Genomic DNA, 13,312 nt, shown 5'->3' with positions numbered 1-13,312 from the left:
TTATAAATGTATTTAATAACTCTGAATTAAAAAATAATTTGCCAATTCATGTTCATGTTCCAATTCTGTCTTTGAATGATCAATTAGTCATTAAGCATTAATACTACTTTTTACTCCACTACATTTATTTGATCACTTTCGTTACTACCTACTTTGCAGGTTCAGATCATTTATACCAAATATAGTTATATTTACAACAACTGTACTACAACAGGGCTATATTTTATATTTGTATGTATGTATTATATTTGAAGAAGACCAGGCTCCGGACTATGGGGGAACTAGGGGGCTACCCTTAATAAGACATGGGCTCCCCCTGAAAACGTGATTTGTGAAATGATTTGTGTCTCTACAAATATTAACAGTGTGTCATTTTGAAGTGCAATTTCAGTTTTTTGTAATGTGATCATCGTGGATTATTATGTTTAAAATTGCAAAAATATTCATTCAAACCCCATTCACTTCAATAAAGATAACTATACATTCTATATAGTATACAATACTATACTATACATGCTATTCTTGTCATGAGCATCAAGGATTGGCGGCGCTGCAATGCAAATTCAACTCATGTTTAGTACGTGTTAAAGTGCTCATATTATGCTCATTTTCAGGTTCATAATTGTATTTAAAGGTTATATCAGAATAGGTTTACATGGTTGAAATTTTAAAAAACACCATATTTTTGTTGTACTGCACATTGCTCCTCTTTTCACCCTGTGTGTTGAGCTCTTTGTTTTAGCTACAGAGTGAGACATCTCACTTCTATTCCATCTTTGTTGGGAGTCGCACATGCGCAGTACCTAAGTAAGGACTACTAGCCAGTCAGAAGCAGAGTATGAGGGCGTGTCACGCTAGCAACTAGGCGAGCATTATAATGTGTGTTACAAAGTCACGCAAAGTGAAGTAAAGGCTGGACTACAATAGAGCTGTTTGGAGCAGTTTGTGAACAGTGTTTTCTGTTGGAGATAGTAAGTCCCTTTGGGGTGGACTTTGGGTTTTTTCACTTTGTAAACCTATAATTTACACAAAAAAGATATATAACACAATAAAGGAAAGGGGAAAAAGCCAAAAAGCATAATATGAGCACTTCAACTCAAAGATTTCTAGAAAAACTATAAACTTTTGAGTCCATTCATCGGCGCGCAAAGTCCTTGAAATCCATTCTGCAGTTAGCATCATATAGCCATGGCAAAAAGAAAACCAGGCAGTTTAATTCATTTTGGTTTTACTAAGAAATTGTGTAGCGATGACGTTAATAGCACGACCGGTTCATCTGCTGCAAGCCCTGTTAGCACATTAAGAAGCTGAAGAAATAATGACCTCTCTGGCTGAAGATGGTGGTGGTAACCGCTCGTTAGATCCTAACCCTTCTTTCTCCTCTCTCCCATTAAATTAGAACAGCCAGCAGTGGAGAGACTGGTTTGTTAACCCTCGTGTTGTCTTTAACCCTTGAGAGAGATTATCTATTGATTGATGGAATAGCTGACCGTATGACGCCTTTGCATCTTGAGCAAAGTCACACTTGGCCATTGGCTGCATCCTTTGGTTTTATTCAGAATAGATGCAAGTAACAGCTGCATGTTTTTCACTTCACCTTTTCACATTTTAATAGCAAAGTTCTTGTTTATTTTCAGGCTGGAGGCAATTCCAGGTGCAACTCATAATACACTTTTGTCTGCAGAGTAAAGTTGAAGCTCAAACAGAACATGTTAGAGGCTGTTTCCCCTGCAGGGAGGTCACAAACTAAAACCTAAGTGTTGCTCCTCCAAAAGGCCTCAGGCAATACTGTAACTACAGTCTGCACGCACTGGACACACAGACGCTTTTTTCAAATGCCAACATGCTGCAGGCAAAAAGGTTAAGGATGGAAGCTTGGGGTGCATTGCTTAGGCCTAATTGAACGGAGGAATTATGCTATTCTTCGATAGCCTGGGTAACTTTAACCGTTGTTGATGTGAAATCCCAAAGATGCTTTGTTTATAGACTATTTGTGGGTGGCTGTTTGCTGTCCTGTCGATAAAGTTTAATAGTGTAAATCCTGTATAGTGCATACACACTTGTAGCTATTTTGTATCTTTGTAAGTCACCCTGGTTAAAAACAAAAAGTGGGATCCCCAAAAGGCCACACTGAAGAAGACTGAAGAAACCAGAAGCTGGAACCAGAACATTTAGATGTTTTTTCTTTCAAATGATTTAGTTGATTATGAAAATAAATATAATCGACTTATCGTTAAAGCTCCAATATAAAGTACTGTACAAGTAGGCTACATATTGCTTAGAGAACTTAGTAATATGGGGATTGTGCAAAAGATGAGAAAAACTGTAAAATAAGTTGTCACATTCAGTCAGCTACATTTAGTTTATTTACATCAAAATACAATTATTACAGGAGGGATTTCATGTGTTTAAGTTGTTTCAGTTATTTATATGTTTGACTATTTTCTGACAAGAATAATCAATGATTTAAATTAAGAATATAAACAGAAATAGAAGTAGCCTATATTGTGATAGTTTAAATATAATGCAATATCTGGATCTAGCTCTATCTGGATGTCGATCACTTTTTTTGGCACGCAGCGAACCTGATTGGTTTAAACAGTTACCAGACGCCTCTCAGGCTGCAGCTGTGATTGGTTTAGGATCCATGAGCTCTACCGGTCCGCGATATTACGAATCCCACTATGGCCACGCCAAGACCCGCCCTTCAATAGCATTCACACGCTACTATTGGCCAGGCGTCCATGCTTACATGTACAGGTCCTATCCCCTGACCAATCCCCTAACCACTCGAGGTGACATGCCTAACCCCAACCAATCGAGCTGCTTCGTAGGGCGGGTCTTGGCGTGGCCATAGTGGGATTCGTAATTTTGCTACCGGTCCCACCCAACACACACACACATACACACACACACGGGCAGAGAGAGGACTCAACATGGCTGAAACAGAAGGAAGCGAAATAACTTCTGGTGGTATTTTCCAGGAGATATTCACCTCCCCGCTGAACCTGACCCTGCTCAGCCTCTGTTTGTTCCTCTTGTACAAAATCTTCCGCGGGGACAAACCACAGGACTTCGGCGAGGTGGAAAAGCCGCTTCCTAAACTGAAAAAGAGAGATTTTACCCTCGCAGAGTTGAAGCCCTACGATGGTATCCAGGATCCGAGGATCCTCATGGCTGTCAACGGGAAAGTGTTCGACGTGACCAGAGGGAAGAAGTTTTACGGGCCAGGTAACTTTTACCCGAGCAGTCCACGGATGTATCGAAAATAACGGAGCCGTCACCGTTAAGGTGGTAGCCTATGACCTAATGTGTCGTCACCCTCTGGTGTTTTGAACGTTACGTCAACGACGGCCCGTGAGATGGCCGTTGGCTTTGATGTGGTATTTAATTGATACATTGATAGCAATTTGCTGACATTATTACCGAATATAACTCGGAGTTTTTATAACTGTCTGGAAGTTGAAGCCACACCCCCTTCAGCAAGCTAGCTGGCCCCGGTTTCACAACAGAGGAGCTGCTGTGGCCTGGAACCATAGATGGTCTATAGATAGAAGTTGAGTTACTGCGTAGTAAACAAAATAAATTAAAAACTGCCGCCGCCATGTTTGCAAAAGTGCAGTGGGGAGTGGGTCGATGGTCAACCTTTTATCATATACATTGCACATGAGAATGTAACTTTTTTACAACTTATACAATTTATAATTTATAACAAGTTTTTTTTATGACAGTGTTGGTCAGTTTGTCGCCTTGACAATCCCATGTTGCAGCAATGAAATTGAAGTGAGATGGTAAAACAGATCTTCGGGGACATCATTTGAAGTTCAAATAAAAAGGTATTGAATTGCAATATATCGCAGAATATCGCAATATGTTTAAAATCGCATTAACATCGTATCATGCCATAAGTATCGTCATAATACCGTATCGTGGGGCCTCTGGTGATTCCCACCCCTAGTAGCGCCCCCAGCTGCCGAACACAAAAAAGCAAGGAACCCGCTGTAGCAATCGCGATTGATGTACTGTATAATTATGATAATTAATAATAATAATAATAATAATAATAGAGTTGCATGTTCAGTGGAGTTGCAGGTCTGGCACAAATGCCAAAAAACGTTTCTAAGCTCCATGATATGCGGCCCACTGAAGATGCGCAGTTGACTAAAGGGAAGTTTTGAAAATATAAAAAGTCCATGGTTAAATATCCAGAATAGGAAGAGTCATATTCTACCTTGTTTGCAGTTCGATGTGTCCGGTCACCAGTTTTACAGGCGCCACTGTTACAACGGTGGCCTATGGAGAAAATCCTTTTTGGGCCACAAGGGGAAATTTTTGTTGCAACACCGCAAGTGGCCACTGGACTAAAATTGGCTGCGAGGCTAAGCGCATTTGCTCGGGGGCCTGGGTCAGCTGTGCAAACATCTGTATGATTATGTACAGACCACAGGGAGTCAAAAGGCCCTTTTATTCTTGGTAAGAAAGAGACACCACACTGAGAAGAGAAGAGGCATTTAGACGAAGGGTGTGGAAAACATGAGACATCGCTTTGTCAAAGCTAAACAACGGTCTCATGGAAAGAGTGTTCGTAACATCGAGAGGCAGCAGAAACGTCAACATGGAGAAACGCGCGTCTTTCTATTAAATTTTGAATGGGGGTAGTGCGTTTATGCTGGGGAAAATGCTGCGGCCTGCGGGGAAAAGTTGAGACGGATTCAACTTTTAGAGAGAGCCAACCCGATGTCATTCTGCGGTGGCCAATCATGTAACCGCCAATCAGTCTGTCCTACCGGTAATGTCAGTCCGTGTTGAGGCGGTGTGAGAGTCCCGTACAGTAAACGGGAAACATCGCTGCCTCTGTCGCTGCCACAAGAAGGTTTTAAAACACTATGAGGGTAAAAAATGAATGAATGAATGTGAGTTTGTGTAACAGCTCTTTCCTTTCTCTCTTTTCCTGAAATGAAGCTTCCTTCAATTGCGCTTGAAAATGTCAAGATCTAAAAACGATCTGACGGAACAATAATGGGGAAAATATCAACAAAAATATAAATATATAAACTCTAAGTGGGCTACATTGAGAGGTTAAAGAACATAACAGGACGTCACACAAAAAGGCCATTTAGAGACACTCCTGCGGGGGATCGAAAACTCATTCAATTGTATCGACTAATCGATTAGTTGATTTAATCGACAGATCTGTAAATCTGAGTTTCTCTGCAAAGAGTCACGCAAAAGCACCACTTTAATTTTTCGGCCTGAGTGAGTGAAATCCGGCAGATTTTCCGGCGGCAACGGAGCAATCCCTGAATTTGAACATCATAGATATAGACTACAGTTTCTGTACTCTGTAACGCAGAGTGTGGCCTCTTCGTTTTTTATCTTATCTCAGAGATTGTTGTAACCTCTGTTGCCTGTAACCTCTGACCAACATATCTTACTATCATGCAAACTTTTCCAGTCCTTAAGCCTGAAATCGTGCTTTGGTTTTTGGTCAATAAAAAGAATTCTATGTGTCCATGGGAAAAGGCTTTGGTGCTCAGGGACACTTTATTTTTTATTTATTTTTTTGGGGCATTTAAGGCCTTTATTGACAGGACAGCTGAAGACATGAAAGCGGAGAGAGAGGGGGAATGACATGCAGCAAAGGGCCGCAGGTCGGAGTCTAACCCGGGGGAGAGGAGTAAACCTCCGTATATGGGCGCCTGCTCTACCAGGTGAGCTACCCGGGCACCCAAGGACACTTTAGTAGCACTCATGGCTGTTGAACCCTTTAGGACTGGCTGTTCTCCTGGTACGTGCATATAAAAGGACACAGTGATCTCACACAGTGAAGCCAAATGCTTCAAATGTTAAATACCATCTTAACACAAGCAACCATACAAGAACTTTAATTAAAATACAATCTAAAAATGACAAAATATTTATTTAAAATCAGGAAATATTTGATCAAAGAATTTAATTTCTGAAATGTAAAAAAATATTCAGCTTTCTATCATTTTGTGGAGTAAATGATTATCAATAAATGTATCAAAGTAAATATTCACTGCTGCATGATTCCTAAAGGGTCATTATCAGTTATAGATATGTATCTATATTATGTGTATATTATGTAGATTTTATGCAAAAATCAAGCAGTTGTTAAGTCTAAGGCTGTGTTCACACTTGGCGTCTTTTTTGACAAGAAAAAGACACGGGCGCTTTTGTAATAAAAAATAAATAAAAAAGAGCTGGTAGCGTTTTGGTTCCAAAAAGCAGCCAAGAGTGTCACAACAACAACAGCTACTGCTACAGTATCCTAAAGCGAGTTCCCTGTACAGGGAGCACCATTTCATACTGCATAACTCGCTGTGCTCCAGCTCCATTTTTTGTCCTTGTTGTCATGGAAACGCTTGTCATTTGTCGACTGTCCAAAAAACTTTATTTCAACTTCAAAAAGACGCTCCGAGCTGCAGAAAACAACGTGGGTCTTGCCGTTATAAAAAAGCGCTCAGGACTTTTTTGAAAACCCGGTTTACTCCTTATGATTATCATGTAAAACCACACAGAAGTTTTACATCATAATCCTTTCAAAAAAGTCCTCCAGGTTCCCCGACATGTTGGAAGCGAACAAAAACATAACTCCAAGCCGTGTACATCACCAGACATATGCCTCCCTCCTCCGTTATGTAATACCCCGCTCTCCCGGTTTCTTTTCCATTATTTATTTATTTATTTGCCCCTGCAGTTACCACTTTACTCATACACATAGGCACATTCTATCCACACTCACGCATAACATGTTTGCCAACTCCTTCATTCTACCCAATCACTAATAATACGTCTCTGTGTTTGTCAACTGTCCTGTCCAGTCCCGTCTTGTCACTTCTGATATCGTCCCGTCTCACTTCCCTTGGTTGTCTGTCTGTCACCTTGTCTTGTGTTACGTGTTACACTCTGTACGTGGTGCTTTAACCCCCCCTGCCCTTATATGGATCCAGGGTCTCACTAAAACAGGGTGAATTTTCACGGTGGGACAAAAGTAAATGCACTGAATGTAAATCAAAATCTGAACGTAACATATTGTATATACATAAATATATTGCTGTGTTAAAAAATAAAGTTCTCCTCCGAAGAGGAGGGGTGGTGGTGGGCAAAAAAAATAAAAAATGAAAGATTGTTATTGGTATTGAAAGATTATAAAATTGGTATTGAAAGAAAGAAGTATCGTTCAGTAACCGGTAGGAAGTCACGGTATTATTGACTTATTTTGAAGGACACCCAGCCCTACACCAGGCTTATTCTTTAAATGACCTTCTTTGTGTTCAGTATGCTTTCTTTTCAGTAAAACAAGTTCAAAATGATCACTTTTCAGCCGTTTTGCCGGCTGCCATTGTTGCTGCTGCAGCCGCCTCACCATGTAGCTTTACTGTGTTGCAGACGGGCCGTATGGAGTGTTTGCAGGCAGAGATGCGTCCAGAGGTCTGGCTACGTTCTGCCTGGAGAAGGAGGCCCTGAAAGACGAACACGACGACCTGTCGGACCTGAACGCCATGCAGCAGGAGGGCCTCTCTGAGTGGGAGTCTCAGTTCACCGGTGAGTACAGACGCCGCCGTAGTAAGTTAGAGATCCGACGCCAAGGCCAGATTAATGGCTCGGACCCAAGCATTTTTTCAAATGCTTTTCCCGTTTCTCTTCAACGTATGACAACATGCCAAAAAGTCTGAGAAAAATCCACGAAAGTCAGAATCGGACGTAAAAAAAAAAGTTTACTGTGCTCGAAAAGAGTTCAACACATAAAAAAACCCGGAGATTTCTTTGTCTAGTTCTGCCTTTATATCTGCCAAAAGAGAGACTTTTCCCCAAAGAAATCCTCCAATAACCGTTTACGGGGAAATGCTGCTTAAGAATCCAATTGGCTATTTGTAGTCTAAGGACCGCCTCCTTAGGAAAGTCCTCTGTTGATGTCATATTGCTGACTATGATCTTTTTTTAATCGACTTCACGTTTCCCAGGCCAACCCCTCAGGCTGTTGGTCCTGTTCCAGTCTCTGAGTCTGGAGCTGTGCGGAGGTGTGACTAGGAGGAGGAAACCCCGGGGTTTCTCTCTGGCGGTGACAGAACGTCACCGGGTCTACACCTCCGAGGCACACAGCATATATTTGCCCTCAATTTAATCATAAACCAGATTTGATCACATTTTCACACAACAACGTGACGGTAGCACATTTAAACGCCGCAGTTATTGTGGCCCAAAAAAAAATGTCACGAGAAGCGGTAATCTCACCAAAGTGTATCACACCGTAGCAAAATGACTTCAGTCCATGTTTGCCTCGGGTTAGATCAAAGCTGAACATCCACCGAAGAGCTGAACACATCAGATCACCTTCGTCACATCACCACCACCATGTTCCCCACGTGGTTTCCTTTGACTGGCGCTCTTTAAATGACCTCATTCTTCTGCGATGGTTTAATGGCGTCACACCCTGCTGAACCAACTCCTAGTATTTGCGTAACAGCAGTGGATGGAAATGCACACAAATTCACATTTTTCTATTGCAGATTTTTTTTTAGAAAATTCAGTTGAAGTTTGCGCTACATTTGGATGAATACTTGGCTAACGTCTCCAATTATCCGCTTCCATTCATGTTTTCATACATGTTCTGATTTCTTGTTAAGTGTTAAAGTTTAAAATGATAATTTTTTTAAAGCAGGAAGACGATGTGATGGACCACGCTCTCTGTTTTATTTGACATTTTGTAGACTCAATAATAATAATAATAATAAATAATAATAAAGAAGATATTAACTCCCTCATCTAGTTCCAACAAATGAGTTTTCCCGGAGGACTCTTGATGGTTAACAGACATTTGTGACTTTTTACTCAGGTCGGGCATCGTTTGGATTTTAACGATTCTGATTCCGATTCTTTGAGGGGTGGAGATGAAACAGGTCACATGCTTATTTTCACAAATAAGAGGAACGTTTTATTTTTATATATTTAGTTTGTAGTTTTACAGCTTTTTCAACGTAAAATAAAGCCACACTAGAGCGCTGCTTACTGTGCTCCACGGCTGCAACACAACAAGCACCTGGCCGCTACGGAAACCTAAACTTGCGCACGTTGAATTTGGAAGCGACGATCAGATTTGAAACCAAATCCTCCAAACGATCCCAATAAAGAAACGGTTCTACTGGAATCGTAATTTTTGAACCGATTCCAAAGTAGGAATCGGTTCTTGATGCCCAATCCTACTTTTTACTGGAAGCATCAGACAGCAAAGGAGATATTTAACCGTATGACAAAACCTAATGCCGTGTCTCTGCCTGAGAATGTGTCCTCATTGAGAGCGTAAATCCTTTTCTTTTTCTCCTCTACTACAGTGAAGTACGACTACGTCGGCAAGCTCCTCAAACCAGGAGAGGAGCCAGCCGAGTACACAGACGACGAGGAGGGAAAAGACAAAAAGGCCGACTAGAAAAAACGGAGGGGAAATGATCGATGCCTTACTGTTTCCATTTATTATTCCATTTATCTCCCATTTATCTCACGGCATTAACAGTTATAGATGCTGCGTTCTGTTGTAGAGCTGTAGCGTTGTTAGAGTTTATCAGTTAACTTCCAGTGGTTTTGAAGGTTGTTGTGGAGAGTCAAGAACTTGGACCAATCCAAACTGACGGTTCTACGTTACCGGTTGGTTGAGACTAGTCGGTCGTCTGAAGGAGATCCACAGCTCTGTTGTACACTTTGTTAATATCGCTGCTGACGTTCTGCAGGTTGTACACATTCCTTTCTTCCAAAGTTCGGCTCAGCTCGCGTTGAAATAAATGATCTCAGGAAGTAGTTTGACTCAAAATTAAAACATATGGAGGGTCTGGAGCCAGAGGGCAGATTTTCATTTTTTTTTTAACCTGGGTCTTTCCAAATAAACTTCAGAAATCATTTCAAGCGCTCGCCTTTGAGTCCGACCAAAAGCTAGTTTTTGGTTTAGCTAGAAAGTTCCACTGAAGTTAGATCTCTGTCCAGGGGACTAATATCTGTGTCTAGTTTGGGTCAGACTCCGAGACAAGCGTTTGAAATGATTCATGTAAAATGAAAGTTTATTTGGAAAGCTTTAGTAGGCTTGCATTGCCCTGCCACAATATATGTTTTATGTAGCCTGGGAAAACCCCGACGAACTTCCGGCAAATTTGAGATTTGCTCTCTCTGTTACAACCGAGAAGGGTCTGGTGTCAACCAGGCTCTGTTTTATGGAGAATAAGACTCCATTCACACCAAAATAAGGTGTTGCGGTGAAAACGCCAGTCCTCCCATCCATTTCAATGTGTTTTAGGCGATGCCGAAAAGTTGAAACCAAATCAACTTTTGAGGAAAAGCAACTTGACCAAACGGGTAACCTGCGAACAAAACCCAAACGGAGACCCAAATGGCTGGCGTCTGATTTGGTGCGAACGCAGCCTGAACACCCAGGCTGATAAATCCAGGAAAATATCTTTTTAAGAGGGTTGCTGATGTAAAGATTAAAGATGTCAACACATAAACACTGCTAAACAGATCTCTTTTGAGCACTTTTTCTTGATAAACATTGACTTTATTTACCATTTATATAAGGTGTGAACTGTCCCCAATCAAGCCAAGAGGATGACGACGTACAGATGGTTTTGTAAACCCATCCAATCTTAGGGCTGCTCGATTATGGAAAAAAATATATAATCGCGATTATTTCGGTCAATATTGAAATCACGATAATTTAACACGGTTACTCGTTGACTTCTGGAAAGATGCTGCAATTATTGAACTTAAAGACAGTGGAAAAAGTTAAATAAATCGACGGTAAAAAAAAAAACTTAATTATTGCCTTAATACTTGTCCTTTGTAAACTTTATTATTTAATTCAGAACACAAGAGACCGTAAGAGTTTACTTGCAAATGTAACGTGCATAATGAGCTAAATAATTGTTTTTCTCGATTATTCTGTTTTTGTGATCATTGGGAGCCAAAATCATAATCACGATTACATTTTGATTAATTGCACAGCCCTATCCAATCTATCCATCTGCTGTTGTAAAATCTCCTGTTTGTTGATACGTCTGTCTGATTTGATAAATGTGGATTTCTTTTGAGCCACTTCACCACTTTTTTAACTAATACTGAGATTTCTTTTTTTTTTGGCCGATTTTCTGAGTGTAATACAATGACAATCCAGGTTGTTTGCTGCAGATCCTAACTGTGTAATCCATTAACCGTTGAAGTCATTTATCAAGCAAAAAATATTTACCATTCTCTGGTTTAAGCTTCTCAAATAATACAATGTTTTGCTTTTCTTTGCTTTACACATTCATAATGTGAATTCCTTTCAGATTTGTTTTTCGACTCTCGGTCGAACACATAATGTGCAGTGGTTTCTCGGATGCAGAAAATGATAAAATATGAAGTCCTCACTTGCATGCAGTACTGTTTGTAGTGCTCACAACTGTAGTTCATTACATGGTGCAAACGAAACGTGTCCAAAAGTTCAAAGTACAAGAGAAATGGCTTCATTTAGGAAAACACTACAAAGGCTATGTGTGCATTCTTTTTGATACTAAAATGATGGAAAAGAATCATTTATTATGAGGCCTCTGTTGTTTTCATATTCTTGTCAACTAGATAATTAAAAGCTGAGATTGCCACTCAGAGCATTTCTTTCAGCTATATTTTACAGTTCGTGTTCCCAGGCTGCAAATAATAATAAACCAGGAACTTTTTTTTTTTCACCCACAAATGTGTCTGTGAAGTGCTGCAGAAACTTTGTTTGCAAGAAAATATTGTTAATTTGTAATCCTCAAGTTATACGGAAGAAGTTAGTTTTAATGTTAAATGTGTTTAATTGTCTGTTCATATTTTTTTTCTTTCCCACCATCGTCCACCAGATCCACTGGACACTTTTCATTAAAAACACATTCAATGAGGGAATATTTTCAGTATGCATGTACATACATGAACTAAATGTCAATTTTGATTAAATAAAGAAAACTCCAAAATGAAGTCAGTCTGTTTATTTGAATACTTTTATAAGATTTGTATTATATATGTATAATGTAAGGACAGAAATTGAATGAAATAATATGACCTGTTGATGCAACTAACATACAATATTCTGGCTTGATTGGATTGACTCACACTACTCGTACTTTTATGTTGATTCTAATACTTTTTACTTTTACTTAAGAGTGTTTTTACTGGTATTACTACTTTTACTTTTTACTAAAAGATCAATGTCTTCTTCCACCGCTGTGTAATTGACATTAGTTACAGTAGTTAATAACTAGTTTGGGTTTTTTTCTTTTCACAAAATGTTATTAAAGCGTCTCCAATTTAAAAAGACAATTTTATTTCATTGTATTTAGGAAATCCTTCCAAAAAATATAAGAAGTAGCAGTAAAAACTTTTCTCTACACAATTCAAATCAGATATGACCTTTGACCTTTAAATAAGTAATATTTAGTGCTTTGCATAACTGACTAGTTTTGTAATATCTTATTTTTTATATTATATGATATCATACCATTGAACATTTGATATTTTGTGTTATACTGCTGTACTATAATATCATTACGTTGCACTTCATGCTTGTTAGGATAATTATTTATCAAAGAATGGACCAAATCACTGGAGTTCTCTTGAAAGTTTGTTTACTTGCAGCAAGTAGAGTCAGTTTACAGCACTTCAGCATAAGTACAGGAAATGACTGAAGATTGTTCGCAACAGTGTCTTTTTAAAGGAGTTGGGAGTCAAGTTAGTTATTCGGTTTATGCAATCGGTAGCTTTTCTTCTTATCTCTGGTCAGACCGGCATCTCCTCCACATGATGCGCTCTGCCCCCAGGGATACATGTCACAAGGTCACTCAGCTTCCACGATTAACACATGAAAGACAGAAATACTTAAACAGCAGTTCGGATGCAAATGGTTTAACAAAGAAACTGAAGCAAAACCGTTCTGAGCACAATTTTTCTAACAATGCTGTATTTTATATCCCATACTATACGGTTCTAGATCATACTGTATATTGTGTTAATATGTTATAGGTCTATCTTACCACATTATAGTAATTTTATTTATTATTTTATTTATTTATCTATTAATGCAGGCATCACTAAGTATCATTACACATTATATATTATTCTCCCGTATGCTAACCACACTACTGTCACTTTACCTCGTAAGTTTGTCTTTTATTATGTCTCTGTATAGTTTTTTATTTGCACTTCTATTCTTATTCTAGTTGTATGCCTCTTAATGTTTTTGCTCCCCTCTGTACCTGTACTTAGTTCTGTCGTTGTTATGCTAAAACATCTA

The 13,312-nt window shown here is 39.3% G+C and overlaps 1 protein-coding gene across 1 annotated transcript; it reads left to right on the top strand.

Annotated features, from left to right (window-relative positions):
- Positions 1 to 2,880: 2,880 nt before the first annotated feature.
- Positions 2,881 to 12,000, top strand: pgrmc1 (progesterone receptor membrane component 1). Its single transcript, XM_028595612.1, has 3 exons — positions 2,881 to 3,231; positions 7,414 to 7,569; positions 9,357 to 12,000. The coding sequence occupies exons 1-3, from the start codon at positions 2,937 to 2,939 to the stop codon at positions 9,449 to 9,451; spliced, it is 546 nt and encodes a 181-aa protein (XP_028451413.1). The 5' UTR covers positions 2,881 to 2,936; the 3' UTR covers positions 9,452 to 12,000.
- Positions 12,001 to 13,312: the final 1,312 nt, after the last annotated feature.

The sequence above is a fragment of the Perca flavescens genome, chromosome 13, assembly GCF_004354835.1.
Source record: "Perca flavescens isolate YP-PL-M2 chromosome 13, PFLA_1.0, whole genome shotgun sequence".
NCBI classification, from domain to species: Eukaryota; Metazoa; Chordata; class Actinopteri; order Perciformes; family Percidae; genus Perca; species Perca flavescens.
This window is presented reverse-complemented; position numbering and strand designations above follow the sequence as displayed.

Bases quoted from the DNA above. Each gene is read 5' to 3' on its own strand.
- pgrmc1 (XM_028595612.1), top strand. From the start codon at position 2,937: ATGGCTGAAACAGAAGGAAGCGAAATAACTTCTGGTGGTATTTTCCAG. The intron at 3,232-7,413 runs GTAACTTTTACC...ACTGTGTTGCAG, and splicing joins GAAGAAGTTTTACGGGCCAG to ACGGGCCGTATGGAGTGTTT. The intron at 7,570-9,356 runs GTGAGTACAGAC...CCTCTACTACAG, and splicing joins GTGGGAGTCTCAGTTCACCG to TGAAGTACGACTACGTCGGC.